Source organism: Camelus bactrianus, chromosome 7 (genome assembly GCF_048773025.1).
Source record: "Camelus bactrianus isolate YW-2024 breed Bactrian camel chromosome 7, ASM4877302v1, whole genome shotgun sequence".
NCBI classification, from domain to species: Eukaryota; Metazoa; Chordata; class Mammalia; order Artiodactyla; family Camelidae; genus Camelus; species Camelus bactrianus.
Genome location: NC_133545.1, coordinates 12,863,231 through 12,877,063, shown reverse-complemented (window position 1 = coordinate 12,877,063; position 13,833 = coordinate 12,863,231). Strand labels below are relative to the sequence as shown.

At 48.3% G+C, this 13,833-nt stretch overlaps 1 protein-coding gene across 10 annotated transcripts in view; it reads right to left on the bottom strand.

Annotated features, from left to right (window-relative positions):
• The window catches only part of HIPK2 (homeodomain interacting protein kinase 2), a 182,937-nt gene extending 172,009 nt beyond the window's left edge, over positions 1-10,928 (bottom strand). For 2 of the 10 annotated variants that reach the window (XR_012508058.1, XM_074366935.1), the window contains exon 1: positions 10,572-10,924. Coding sequence is in view for 8 of the 10 variants with exons in the window: in XM_074366935.1 (XP_074223036.1) it covers positions 10,572-10,590 (19 nt within the window). In the remaining 2 variants the exon portion in view is untranslated. Of the gene's footprint in view, positions 1-10,571 lie in introns of all 10 variants that reach the window. The other 8 variants (XR_012508057.1, XM_074366934.1, XM_074366931.1 and 5 more) reach the window with 6 other exon arrangements.
• Positions 10,929-13,833: the final 2,905 nt, after the last annotated feature.

Sequence of the window (13,833 nt, the reverse complement as noted above, 5' to 3'; positions counted from 1 at the left end):
TGGAGGGAGGCTGGATCTACACCACATCCTATGGCCTCAGGAAGTCCCAACCACGGAAGGCAGCGCAGCTACAAATAACGCCACTGCCAGGTCTCTGCCTCCTACCCACCAGAGGAAAGTTTTCACCAAACGACTACTATCTGATTTTAAACAGGTCCTGAGTTCTCATTCTGAAGGCATCCCTCTCAAATAGGGGTTCTCAATTAGAAATGCAAATTCTCAAGCTCCGCCCCAGCCCTACTGAAACAGAAACTCTGAGGGTGGGGCCCAGTGATTTGTTTTAACAAGCCCTCCAGGTGACTGACGGTTTCCAAAGTTGGAGAAGCGCTTTTCCAAAAAGGCTCCCAACACAGAAACTCTCAAAAGAGAGTTCCCTGTGTACCTCCACTTGGACCCGGACACCTACAAGTATAACAAGGCAGAGACAGAGCCAAGGTACACAAAGTTGAACAATGAACAGGTAGGTGAGGAGCCTCGCTGGCTGCGGGATGATGAGTGGGAAATAATAAGTAGGTGGAAACAGAGAGGCGAGATGACATCAAGGCAGGACGGCAGGAGGAGCGGCTGTGTGTCAGTGGCTGAAACAGACAAAACAGAAAAGCCGTCGGATTTACTAGGCTCTCTGTCAAGTTTCACTGTGGGAGGAACAAACTGGTTACTGAGCTTTCCTTAGCAAGCAACAGGAAATGGGTCAGTTTCATCAACTAAGCTTTATGGAGCAACCGTAAGTACCAGATCCAGGTTGAGGGGGGAAAGAAAGGAGCAGAGTACCCAGTGAAGCAATCACCAGCCAGGGCTTGTATAAACAGGAAACATTTCACGTTGCCTTTGTTGCCCAAGTTTTTACAGCAAGGAGTCCCCTTATCAGCACTGCCCTGAGAACGGGGCAGCGGTGCTCCAGCCCCGAACCCCATACTTTCACGGCCCTGGCCGCACCCCTCCACAAGGGGAGAGGAGTCCCCGGGGGTCACGAGGCGTGTCCACTCACAGGTGGAGCACCTGTCCTCTTCCCATCCGTGCTCTGGGGCCCTGGGAATCCCTGTCCAGAAGGCCTTGTGCCTGCTTCCAGGCCTTCCCCAGGCAGGGCCTGTGGGTGCACACAAGGGCCGGGCAGGTGGCAGAGAGGGACCCCAGGTCCCAGGGGAGGAAGGGAGGACATAGGTTGACACACAAACCAGGAATCAGTGGGCTGGAGACTGTCCTGCACCGTCGCCCCAGACACACCAACGTCAAGTCCAACCAGCCCTTAGCATGGGAGTATGTGTGTTCAGTAGTACGAAGGGTTACTCATCAGGATGGAAGTGCTTCCGAGGGAGGTCAGGAGCAACACAAGACAGGATCCTGCCGGGGTCAGAATGGCATGTCTGAAAACAGGGGTGGGTCTCAAGTTTTGGTCATGTCAACGGGAAAGAATGACTCTAAACTGTACCTGGAGAAGTCAATATTTAAAAAAAAAAAACCCTCTTAATGACTGAAAAGTGCTCTGAGGGTGTATGAAACTCATCCCAATTGTACTGGTTTCTCTTCTATGATTTTGTTTGCTTGTTTTTGTTGATAAGCAGCTCATGGTGACAAGCTGTAGACTTTCTCAGGGAAACAGAAGGAACAACTTCCTAACAGATGACCCTTTAAACACTAGAGCTGAGGGCACGTGGCCTTACTTTCTTCGGGACCGAGGGAAATAGCTCCCGGGGGATGGGCTCAGGGAGGCACTGTGGGCAGCAGGGCACCAGGGAACCAGAGCCTGGGACCTCTCTCCAAGTCTGGGAAGAAGGTTAGTGACTCTGACAGCCTTGTGGGAACCATAACCATGGAGATCCAGTGAAGCCCCACTCAGCGGTCAGTGTCCTGGGGCTTCTGGACCAAGGCTGGGGCAGGGGTGGGGACACCTCGCTCTGCCTCCCTTCAACTCTCAAGACGATGTCAAGGCAGCCTCTTCACCACTCTGGGCCTTGGTTTCCTCCTGTGTCAAAGGTCGATATGAATGTGTGAAGATGTCCCTTGGGTTATACTGTAACCCAGTAAGATCCTGAGATACTGTGATCCCAGTGTGGAATGTGAGAGAGCCTATAAAAAGAAGAGATTCTTTACAAAAACAGAATACAGTCATCCCTGGGTAGCAGGAGTACTGGTTCCAGGACCCCTGCAGATACCAAAATCTGCAGACGCAAGACCCTCGTAAGAAAGGGCAGAGTATTTGCGTATAACCTATGCACATGCTCCTGCATGCTTTAAATCATCTCTAGATCACTTATAACATCTAATACGATGGAAATGCTAAGTAGATCGTTGCCGGGGGCATGGCAAATTTAAGCTTTGTTTTTTGGAACTTTCTGGATTTTTTTCCAAAATATTTTCAATCCATGGTTGGCTGAATCCAGGAACGTGCAACCTATGGATATAGAGGGCAGACTGTAAATATCACAGTGTTGTGAACCCCAGCAAGTTTCCCTGGTCCTAGACCACTGCCATTAAGGGTGGGGAGGAAGGTGGAAAGGAACAAATATTTACTGAACCCCCAGGGTCGGGCATGCTGGTAAGTGCTCTGCCAGACTCTCCTGTGTGACCCCAGCCACAGCCCCATTCCACACCACGGTGCCCACACCTTTCCTAACACCATGCGGCCTCCCAGCCGGGCTCACCCTCTGGCTGCCTCATTCCCTGTTATACCCAGGGCAGGAGTAATTACCTAGTTCAAGTATCGTTCTGAGTATATGGGTCCCCTTCTTCACACCATAAAGTGTCTCTTGAATTAGAACCCGTTTTAAGCCTTTCAACAACTGATCCCAAACACTTACCATTCTCGTCTGCTGGTCTATTTTGTGTTTACCACTCCAGCCAAGCAAAAATGACTCTGCAAATGAATTCCATTATGTACTCTGCTTGTTCACCTTGTTAAGGCAGCACAAATGCTCTGTTTTTTCTGTTGTCTCTCTGGATACAAATACCTCACTTATCCGACATCTCTGGAAACAGGCTGATCCATGAAATTGCTCTATATAAATTAATGTCCCCTCTTCCAGTAACTTCACCCTTTAAGAAGCCTTAAATCCTTTTTCGGAGAAAGTCACGGTATAACTAAATGAAAGAGTTTCTTTATTTTAAACATTTTCTAATGGAAACGTTTCTGTAATGCATTTGAGAAAACTCCCCGACTCAGTTAACAGAACATAATGAATATCGATTAATCTTTTCCTGATGGTGCAGGTCATACTTAATGAATAACAGTGATCGGAGTGTGCTTGAGCTGCAAGTGTACGTGCTGGGGGGGGGGGGGCGTGCGCCCCTCCCCTCCCCCACCGCCTATCACGCATTCTCCCGAAATGTACTTTCCTGCAGGAACTCCTGCTATCAGCCTGGACTCCGGTGAGGAGGTGCAGCTCCCCAGAACTCAGAAGGGTGTAACTGGCTGTCCTTCTGCACAATTTCAAGAACTCACATGCTGCTTTTTGTCAGAACTCTATAAATTCTTCATTAGAGGAAAAACAAAGACCAAACTTCCACAACCAGCAACAAACCAGTCTTCCAAATCCCCTTACCATGTGACTCTTAACAGGATTCCAGACACACATACCATTACAATTTGCTTTTTTAATGCTGTGAACCTAGAAGTTCTATACAGAACTGGCATGATAGATCACTGTTCTTAAGATAAGCCCTCGGAAAATCATTTTATACTGTGAATGACAATTTCATAGGTGGAATCAAAAAGGTAATTCTGATACAGTGGAAAATGGTAAAAATACAGGGAAAAAAACCTATTTCACCAGGATGCCATCTGTAACTACATGAATCAAAAGTGTTTTTCTCTCCAATGTTATAGCAGGTTCTACAGTGATCCTTCTTTGAGGACAGACAGCACAACCTGGGGAGAAATGCCCTTATCCACTCACATATGAAACTGCATGCTTTCCATGACAATGAAGGTTTTATAAAGTCTACAGCACTAGCACATGCAAGAGTCAATCAATCTTAATTCTGCTTTAACACAGTGGCATTTAATTAATCAGAACCCACCGAGCAAAAGAAGTTAGGCAAGAATTGCTAAAACAGACCACTTTCAGAAACACTACAAATCTCTTCAGTGCCGTGTTTAGAAATAAGTGGCTGCAAAACCACAAAATTATTTTGCAGTTTTAAAGGTTTTCTGCTTTTTTTAATAGGCAACTACTTTGCCAGCTTGCTCTCTAATGGCAAAGTCACCCATCACAAAATCACAAGTTGAATGGCTTTTTGCCCCTCGTATCTTTTGCCTTTTCCGTTGGCTTTAGATCAAAAACAGGGAGGAATTTGGGCTGCAAGTCTGACTTGTAGCCACTCTCACGACACCTCACCTCACTCACTTGTCGTAGAGAACCTGGAAAAACAGGTATGGCTTTCGCTGACTCAGAACTTCTAAAGAATTTGTCGAACCATCCTTTCTAATCCTGGAGGAACCGATATTACACTGAATCATCAAGATCCTTCAGTGCACTCTCTCCTCTTCTTTCAAGAGTAGTTCAACTTTTTTTTTTTATGACTTATGTCAGCTGCATTCTGTTTATCGGATCAGTTAAGTAAGACAACTAAGTAAGGTTCTAAAGACCTGCAAGTAGAGGGGTGAAATTCACAGGGTTAAGCAGAAGACGGCATTGTTGGGGTGAGGAGCGGTGAGACACAAGTACCTGCAAGGGACAAAAAGACTCAGGATGGGGTGGGGGAAAGCAAGCTAACTAGGAGTCACCAATCCAGGGCTGGTGTGACATAAGTTACTACTTAGATATGTTAAAAGGAAGAGTCAATTCAGTAAGCATTTATGAAGCACCTACTGGTTTAAGCAGCTGCACAGCGACTATGGAGGATACAAAGATGACTCAGATTTGGTTCCTGCCCTCCAGGGACTCGCAGGGAGGCAAGACTCCTGAAATCGTTTCTCTTGTATATGTGGTACTAACAGGACCATTATTAAGGGACTGTCTTCAGTTTTGATCACCACCATTTTCTTTTCAATGTGGAGGAACTAGAGATTTCAGAGGAGGGAGAAGACCTAAAACAGGCTCTGAGAAAAAAGCTATAGAGACCCAGCTATGATCTTCAAGTACATGAAAGGCTTTAGAGAAAGGAATCAAGTGAAAGAGAACAGGTCTGAGTGGCAGCGAGTGAGATCTCAGCTGGCCCCGGAATTCCCTGACAATCAGATTAACAGAATACTTGAACTGGTCACTGAGGGAGTTCCCAGTGTGACCTTTTCCTGGAAAAAAATGTTTTGGATGAACTGACAGTTCCACGTCACGGCCATTCACCTTTCTGAAGGCAAGAGGGTGAACGAATTTCTCCCAAGGTCCTCTCTTGTTCTGGGCTCCACGCTCCCAAAGCTGGGACTTCTTCTTCCACAACTTCCTTCCCAGAGGGTTGTGCTGAGGGACCACCCGATCTGCATCCCACAATAACTACCATAAAACTACCTGGAATTAAAGACCTCAGCCAGGCAGCATAGCCAGGAATTAATTCTCCAACAGCCATGTAAGATGAATGCGTTCACTGGCAATGGAGCCTGCAATGCCAAATACCAAAACCAAGAAGTCTCCAAGCAGCATGCGCAAGCTAGAAATGTAACGTGTTTACAAGGCTATAAAACGTTAGTAATCAAAGAGGAAGATGGGGTCTTCTGCAAATTAGAGATGGTAATTTCCAAGGAAGTTTGTAATAGGTATTTTCTCCATGTAGAAATACTTTTCTTGATTCCACATAAAGAAAATATTTCAAGAGAAAAATAGGGAAATGGGGTCTTCCTTTTATACCTTAAGAAACATGAGTATGTAAGAATTAAGAGCTGGCACACACACACACACACACACACACGCATTCCACCCCGAGTCAGATCGTGGTCCATCGAGCTTGTGTTTAGTGTGGACTTTCACTTCCCATGCCCTCTGAACTCGAGGACAGGGACCCCACATAAACATATGTTACATAACTGCTTTAAAGATGTGCCCTGCCTGTAAAGTGGGGGTGATGGGACCTACTTTGAGGGTCTGTTAGGACAAGGGGAGAGGGTGCAGCACAAACTAAGTGGGGTCTGAGCTGCAGTTACTGCCATGAACTTCAGGCATCTTGCTTTCTTTCAGAGGAAAAATTAAGACCTTCCTATACTCCAGGTTTTCCACTTTCTTTCCCTCCGTACCCCTCCCCGACCCCCAACAGGGTCTTGTCATTGAGAAATGGAACTATCACGGGTTTGGGGGCCTTTCACCCTCACCTCTGTGAGATGATACAAAATCTGCTGGCATTACTCTGAACCTTGCCTTTGACAGCAACCTGAAGACCTTGAACTGTCACCCTAAGACTACCAGAAAGCACTGGCACGTGACATGTTCAGAGAACAATAAACAGTGTTCACGTATCACATCCTCTTGATCATCACTACTTTTGTTCCACAGAAACCTCAAAGGTGTTTCCTTTAAGACTGGTCTCCATGGGAGGAAGGAAGAGAGAAATAAAGAAACAAAAAATGAAATATGAAGACTATGAGCAGCTGTAATTTGTATAAAACACCACACTTTCTTTCATAGGAAAATTATGTTTAATGCATTGATCCAGACCCCGGCTGGTGGCCGGGTGGTGCCTCCCCTCTGCGGAGGCCCTCAGTAAGGAAGCCACCTCTGGGCGCTCCCTCTCCTGGCCTGCTGCCTGGGTTACGAATGGATCCTGATTAAGGGCAAAGATTATCTTTCAGACTTTGGGATACTTTCCCAGAGGCACAGCTGCAGCCCCTGAAACTCTGTTCTAATGGTTTGTTGCCTCATTTTTAAAATGGCATAGAATGTGCCGCTACAGAAGAGAAATCCTCTACCTGAAACCCGCAGAGGCTCAGTGGGAATAAAGAATCTGGAAAGGTCACGGAGGGGGTCAAAAAAGGCTCTTTCTTCTGTGGCCACAGGGGGTTTATTGTTGCTGGTGCCCAAACTGGAAAAGGAATAGCAGGAGATTAATAATTGAAATGTTGCTATTATTGGCTTTCTAAACTATTTGTGGGTTATTCTTTCCCTGGAGTCATCATGCCTGTAAGCAGCTCAAAAGATAGAGAGATTTAACACGCACTGAGAAAATGCCTACTACAGCCAGACGCTTTACATAGACTCGCTTCTAATGGAGCCCTGGCACACTCTAATAAGGCTTTTAAAACAACAACAACAACAACAATGAAGCTCAGACAAGTTAAGTAACGTGCCCAAAGCCATATAGTTAGATTCAACCCCAGGTTTCTATGATTCAAGTACCATAGTGTCCAGTCTCAGGGATAAAATTAATTAACGAGCCTTGATTCACCCCTGAAATGGGGTGGAAGGAAAACAATATTTATATTTACTCATTTTAAAAATATAAAACATAAACACAGGAAAAGATATTTTTGAACGTGTGTCATCAAATTCTTTTAATGGAAGATGATTCAGAATCCATTTCTTGGTTGGTGTCTTCAGGCCCATCTGATGACGGGCCTCAGCATCACAGTTTGGGAAAGTCTGACTGTTATGAGCCAACACTAGTGGACACAGCACAGCTCAGCTGTGTGCAGTGGAACAATCGTGGAATTTAGGGTCCTCCAGCCCAGAACCCACGGCACTATAAACCTTTGTGGTTGGCCTTTGCACTACATATTGAAAAAAGCTTTGCTAAGCAAGTTGATGGAGTAAACACCGTTGCAAGGCGAATGTTTAACTTTCTAAAGAAAATAAACCTTTTTAAAGGAGTTTGACTTGATCAGTACCAACCCATTGAAAACTAATGTGCTATTTATAAACCGATCCTTAAAAGCAAGTCGTAAAAGACTGATTACACTTTCCTACCCATTAATCCATATTACCAAACATACACAGTTTCAAAGAGAGCATTTCCCTCTAAATACCTGGCAGTGGAGGATGCTCCGTGAATGCAATCCAGCCTTCATGCCAATCTCAACTTGGGGCAACTGCACCCCATTTAAACAAATGAGTACACCCCTGAATTCCAGCTGAAATGCCTCACCTGTCATTAGTCTTCTCCTAAGAACCCCACGATCACTCTTAGTAACTCGAAAACTATTAGAAATCAATTCCTCTTGCAGAATTCCACAGAAAAAGCTCCGCTCCTTCAGGATCCCCACAGGAGTCCATATGCTCTAATAGGGATATGGTAAAAATCAGGTTCACTAAATCCAGTGGATGTCACCAAGGAGGGAAAACGGTGGTCACTGGCATCTTAGAGGCACTCATCATGGGAAGTGACTGTGGGTTCCAGCAATGCAGTGCTTGATTATGGGGGTCACCTGTCTGTTTCAGAGAATAACCAGCAGTCTCTTTCAAAAAAGACCTAGGTCTAGGCTTGTGCTGAGTGATGCTGGACTGGTTCAGGAGGGGTGGGGAGGAAGACTAAGAAAAGAATTATAAAGATGGGCAGAAACTCTTGCAGAATCAAAGGGTGCAAAGCACAGGAATAATTAAGAGAACACACAGACAAGACTGACAGAAACCTAGGGTTGATGCAGGGACCAGGTAGGTCACCTGGGTCACAGAAGGCAGGCTTGCAAATAAAAGGAGCGAGCTCCTGAGACCTTTGAGATCTGTGATTATTCTTGAACCACAACATCTTACACACCCACAGCCCTTTATCTGGTGTGATGCACTAAAAGAACACCGTAGTGAGAATTGGAGTGCCAAGTCTTAGCCTCGGGGGTCTGGCCTACATTCCACATGGATTTAGAATGAAAGGAACAAGAGAAGAACAGCCCAGTTCCCAAGATGGCTTTACACAAAGTTGACAAAATACATCCCAACCCACATTCCCCGCCCCTGGCGAAAGGGAAAGCAGCCGTTGTACTATAGTTCTGAATTCAATGCCAAGTTCCTTCTCTAATGCTCACCCGGAGTGTCCAGCAGAGGGAGTCTCAAAGAGGTACTTAATAAAGAGAAAATTGTTTCATTTTAACACTCCATAGACAGTGGGAGCATTGACTATAGCCCCCTCCCATAGACACAGGAACAATGAATGCCCGACTGGGTCCTGCTAGCATGTTCACAGAGCCACCGGCTCGCTCTGTGCTGTGTGGTGGAGTGATCAGAAATTTCGTTTTGTTTTGTCGAATGGGTAAATGGACCTTGTGTTCTTCAGAATCAAAGAGGAAAGCCCCTGGAATAACATCGCTCTGTTGCCTTCTAAACAGGCCCCTTTGTTTCTAAGAGAGTCTGAAAAAAAATATTTACAGTCCATAGGTTATTTACAGCCTCGTTACACAGGGCCTGACTGGTAACTTTATTCCATCCAGAAACCTAATTCATTTGGAGCCCTGGAACTAATAACAGATTTTCTTTTCAGATAAGTTTTTTTTTAAATCTGCCTTTATAACAGAGATAAAACTATTAATGCGTTCCCTGCCTCACTCGCCAGGACTGTTCTCCGGATTTATAGGAGGATTAAAATCTCCTCTGCTCACCCCTCCTCTCCGTTCCACACAAACCCTTGCCGGTCTCATTTGCTATTTCATCCACAGAATATCTGAACAAAACCGAAAGAAAAGCCAGACGGACTGACGCTCAAAGTATGTAAAGGCTGCTATTTCAATGATTTCATGTGAAAAACATTTTCACGATGAAAATGACTGGAAAATTAAGCACACTTTTGTTCAAAATTCCTCCTACTATAAGCACACAAAACACACCGAAGTGTAAAAACTTAGTTGATTCCGGTTTGATTTCTGGCTGGAAGCTGACAGAACTGACTGAAGAGAAACGAAAGAGAGAGCAAGGAGAACATAGTGCTTGTGCCTTCCGTTCTTTTCTTTCTTCCTAAAGACAGATCAGATCAGAAGAAGGACCCAACGCCAGGTGAAGGTGCACCACGAAGGTCTACCCAGACCGATCGAGACAAACGTCTTGGCTGCCTCCCCGACTTGAAAACCTAAACTACATTTTCCCTTACACACGCTAATGCGGGGAGATTTTAGCCTATTTCATTGTTCTCCCTGGGTCTCTAATGGACTTTTCCTCTCCCTCAAACCCCGTCTCACCACCTAGCCCCATACATTCCAATTCGACCCCCCAAAATCAGAGGCTCTCGAAGAATAAAGGCGCGTGGGGTGGGAGTGGAGAGAAATCGGAAGGGGAGCTGTGAGGACAGAGTGCAAAGCACATCATCCTAAAGGTAATTTTCTTGGGGGGAGGGGGGTGGGAATAAAAACTCCATCGCATCACCTTTATTTATTACGACAATAAATAAAAAGCACCGTCATGGATCTGTCTTTTCCCCGGCGCCCCCTCCCAATTTCTTTTCTTCGGTCAGGAGCCCACCCTCGCACCCCCCCCCCCCCGCCTCTTTCTCCACCCTGGAAATAAGATCTGTTCGATTCCGGATCCCGGTCGTTGGCCGGGCGAGGGAGGGGGTGGCGGGGAGGGGCGGGCAGCAGGTTCGAGCCCCGGGGGTGGGGCGCGGAGGCCGGGCGCCCGGGGGCTGCGGGCCGGGGGCTGCCCGGCGAGGGGCCGCGGGCAGAACAAAGCTGCGGGGGCCGCGGCGGCAGGGCGGCGCGGGGCAAGCGGGGTCGGCGGGCCGGCGCCCCTTACCTTCGTACACGGGGGCCATCGGGGCCGGGGTGTCCGCGATTCATGGCAACGGAGAAGGGAACGCGGCGCGCGAGCTCGGCCCCCCCAGCCTCAGTCGGAATCTGCCATCTTGAGCCTGTGTCTCCGCTCTCGGCGCAGCCGGGGCCGCCAGCGCCCGCATCACCGCCTCACTTGGCCGGCGCCGGGGGAGGGGGCCGGGCGCCGCCGCCGCCGCCGCCGCGGCCCGGGCCCTGCGCGGGGCTCCGGGGCGGCCGGGCGGGCGGGCGCAGCGGCCGAGGCCGAGGGCCGAGCGGCCGCGGCCCCCGAGCGGGTCCGCGGTGGGGCGGGAGCCGGGGCGGGCAGCGCGCGGCCAGTCCCCGGCCGGAGCTCAGCTCAGCATGGCTGTGTGTGGGGGCTTCGGCAAAAGTTGCACGGGAGGCGGAGGAGGGGCGGGAGGGGCGGGAGGGGCGGGAGGAGCCGGAGGAGGGGCGGGGGGCGGGGGCCGGGGGCGGGAGCGGCGGCCGAGCGCGAGCGAACGAGCGAGCCGCGGAGAGCGGAGTCCGCGCGCAATCGAGCGCCGATGGCACGGATGCGAGGCGGGGAAGGCCGAGCGGAGGGCAGGAGCCGGCCGAGGGGGCGGGGGGGGGGGGGCGCGGATGAAAGGAAGCGAGCGAGGGAGGCTTGGCAGCGCTGGTGTGCACACACTTCGATTCTGATTGGCAAAGGAGAGCCGGTCCGCAGAGGCAGCAACCAGAACTTTGTGTGCGCGCGTGCTGGGCGGGAGGGGGAAGAGGCTAGAAAGGGAGCCCCCGGCCGGCAGGGTCTCGCCCAAATCTCACCTGGTTGGCGCTCCCTGAGATAGGTGTGGGCCGAATGAATGGAGGAGTGGGCGCACGCTGTCCTCGGAGGGCGGATGAGTGCGTGGAGGAGCTTTTGAAATCCAAATGAGGTCAGGGATGCAGAAGCCATTCAACGCTTAAGAAATGCAGCTCCCGGGTGGTCGCTGGATTCCTGCGGGAATCTGGTTTCCACCCGGTCCTCGCGTCTACGGTGTCCTGAGGGCACCCCATCCTCTCCATCACCTGGACGGGTGATTTCCACTGACTTGTTCCCAGGCCTCTGCCTTCCTCAACACTCTATCCGAACAGGGCTTCAACGAAACATTCTCCAGACTCCCCAGCCCGGAGCCTCGCGGGTTCACTCCTGCAGCTTCTTGGACTCTTTGATAGGATTCCCTGCCATCGCCCCCAACTTAAGAAGACTTGAGTCTCTTCTTAGGCAGTGTTTTTAAAACTGTGGGTCGTGACACATTAATTGATAAGAGAAATTCAGCGGAAGGCAACCAGCTCTTTTAAATAATGAAACATACTAGAATAGAAAATATTAGACTCCAACTGCCCTTAATAAGAGTCACAATTTGTTTCATAAACCTTTCATTTCAGTTGTATATACTGGACAACTGTACCGGACTATGATGTAAGTTGTATTTCTTGCTGTGGGCCATGGATCAAGAAAGTTTAAAATCTGTATTTTGGGTGTGGAAAATAATGAACAAACCCATCATTTTCCCACTACCTCTGATCCTTCCCAACCTCCATACCCTGCAACACCCCTTACAAAAGAAAAGAAAAAAAAAAAAAAAACACCCAAAACCTCAAAGACAAGACTTTCACACACCTAGCTGTGCTAGTAGCACATCAGCCCCCCCCCCTTTGTCTCAGGATGACCTTTTCCTCTGCCATCTTTCTTGCCCCCATACTCAGTGCTACACTTCCCACTGCTTCTTTTTGCCTAATGTCACACACATTTGCAGAATCCTAGACTACCGTTACTAGAAGGGGCCTCAGAGATCGTCTGGGCCAGCCCTGCCCTTTTAGAATTGAAAAGATGAAGCCCAGGGAAATAGTGTATTGCCCAGTATTACATAGCATTAAATCTTGGGGTCAGGCTCTAGGCTCCCACTCTGGTGTTTTTTAGGTTCATACTGTTCATCCCTTCCTTCTCTCCCTCTGCCATCTGAAACTGGTCCCAGCCCAGTTTACCCTAAGCACTTAAGCACTTCCACCTTCATAACACACAGTTCTGACCATGCCATGCTCCTGCTAACATCCTTCAAGGACTCAATCTGCACATAGAGCTGAGATTCCTAGCTCCTTGGTTCTTAATCAAGGCAGGCAGGCTCTGCTTACCTTGCCAAGCACTTGAGTTCAGCAAGTCACTGCCTCTCCAGCCAGACTGGTTTACTCGTGGTCCTCTGCCAGCCTTGCCCATCTGTGCCTTTGTGCCTTTGTCCACGCTGCTACTTTCCCAGCGAGGATGCCTCCTCTGTCTTCTCTCTTTAACCAGATTCTACCTGTGCCTGACTCATTTCCTCCACAAAACAGTCTGAGGCAGCACAATATGAAGACAGATCTGGGTTCAGATCCCAGCTCTTCCACTTAGTAGCTGTGTGAACTTGGGCAAATTCTTTAATCTCTCAGAGCTTCTGTTTCTGCATCTTGATTATAATAAGACTAATAATAATGTTCTTCCCTTGTACCTGTAAGTCTGTATTGTGACCTTTACCAATACAGGTATTATCTCTCTTCCCCTTTTCAGTGCTGCTCAATAGAACTTCCTGTGATGATGGAAGTGGAACCATTTGTGGCTGTAGAGCACATGAAATGTGGCTAGTGTGACTGAGGAACTGAATTTTTCATTTTAATTCATTTTGATAGCTAACAGATGGCTAGTGGCCACCATATTGGATAACGCATCTCTAAACTGTAAGCTCAGTGCGGACAGAAACCATCTTGCTCCACGGTATATTCCCAGCAATGAACACATTGCCTGGCACATGGAAGGTACAAACATTTGTTAGATGAATAATAGCTCGCATTTATTACACACTCACTTGTGCCAAGCACAACACAGGAACGTGGTGTAACTTATTTCATACAGTCTTTGCCACAGCCCCTGAGGTGGGATTAGGTTAGAGTTTGTAAAGAGGGCTGGCAGATAATATAGTTCAATAAAAGGTGGTTATTGTTATCATGCAAAACTCTCTGTGACCAATCCAACTGATTTTTATCTCTTCTTCCTCTAGGCTTACAGGACAGTTCCTGCCTGTCACACACTGTTGTCCTATGCATACCCCAGCCTAGAGGACTGACTCTCCTCTTCTGTCTCAGTGCCCTGTCCCCACGAGTGGGTTGGCAGCATCTTGGGGCAGGAGCCGTGGCGTATTTGTGTGGAAGTCCCTCAGCTCAGAGCTTGCACTGATTAGTGTCTAGTAGTTGCCTCT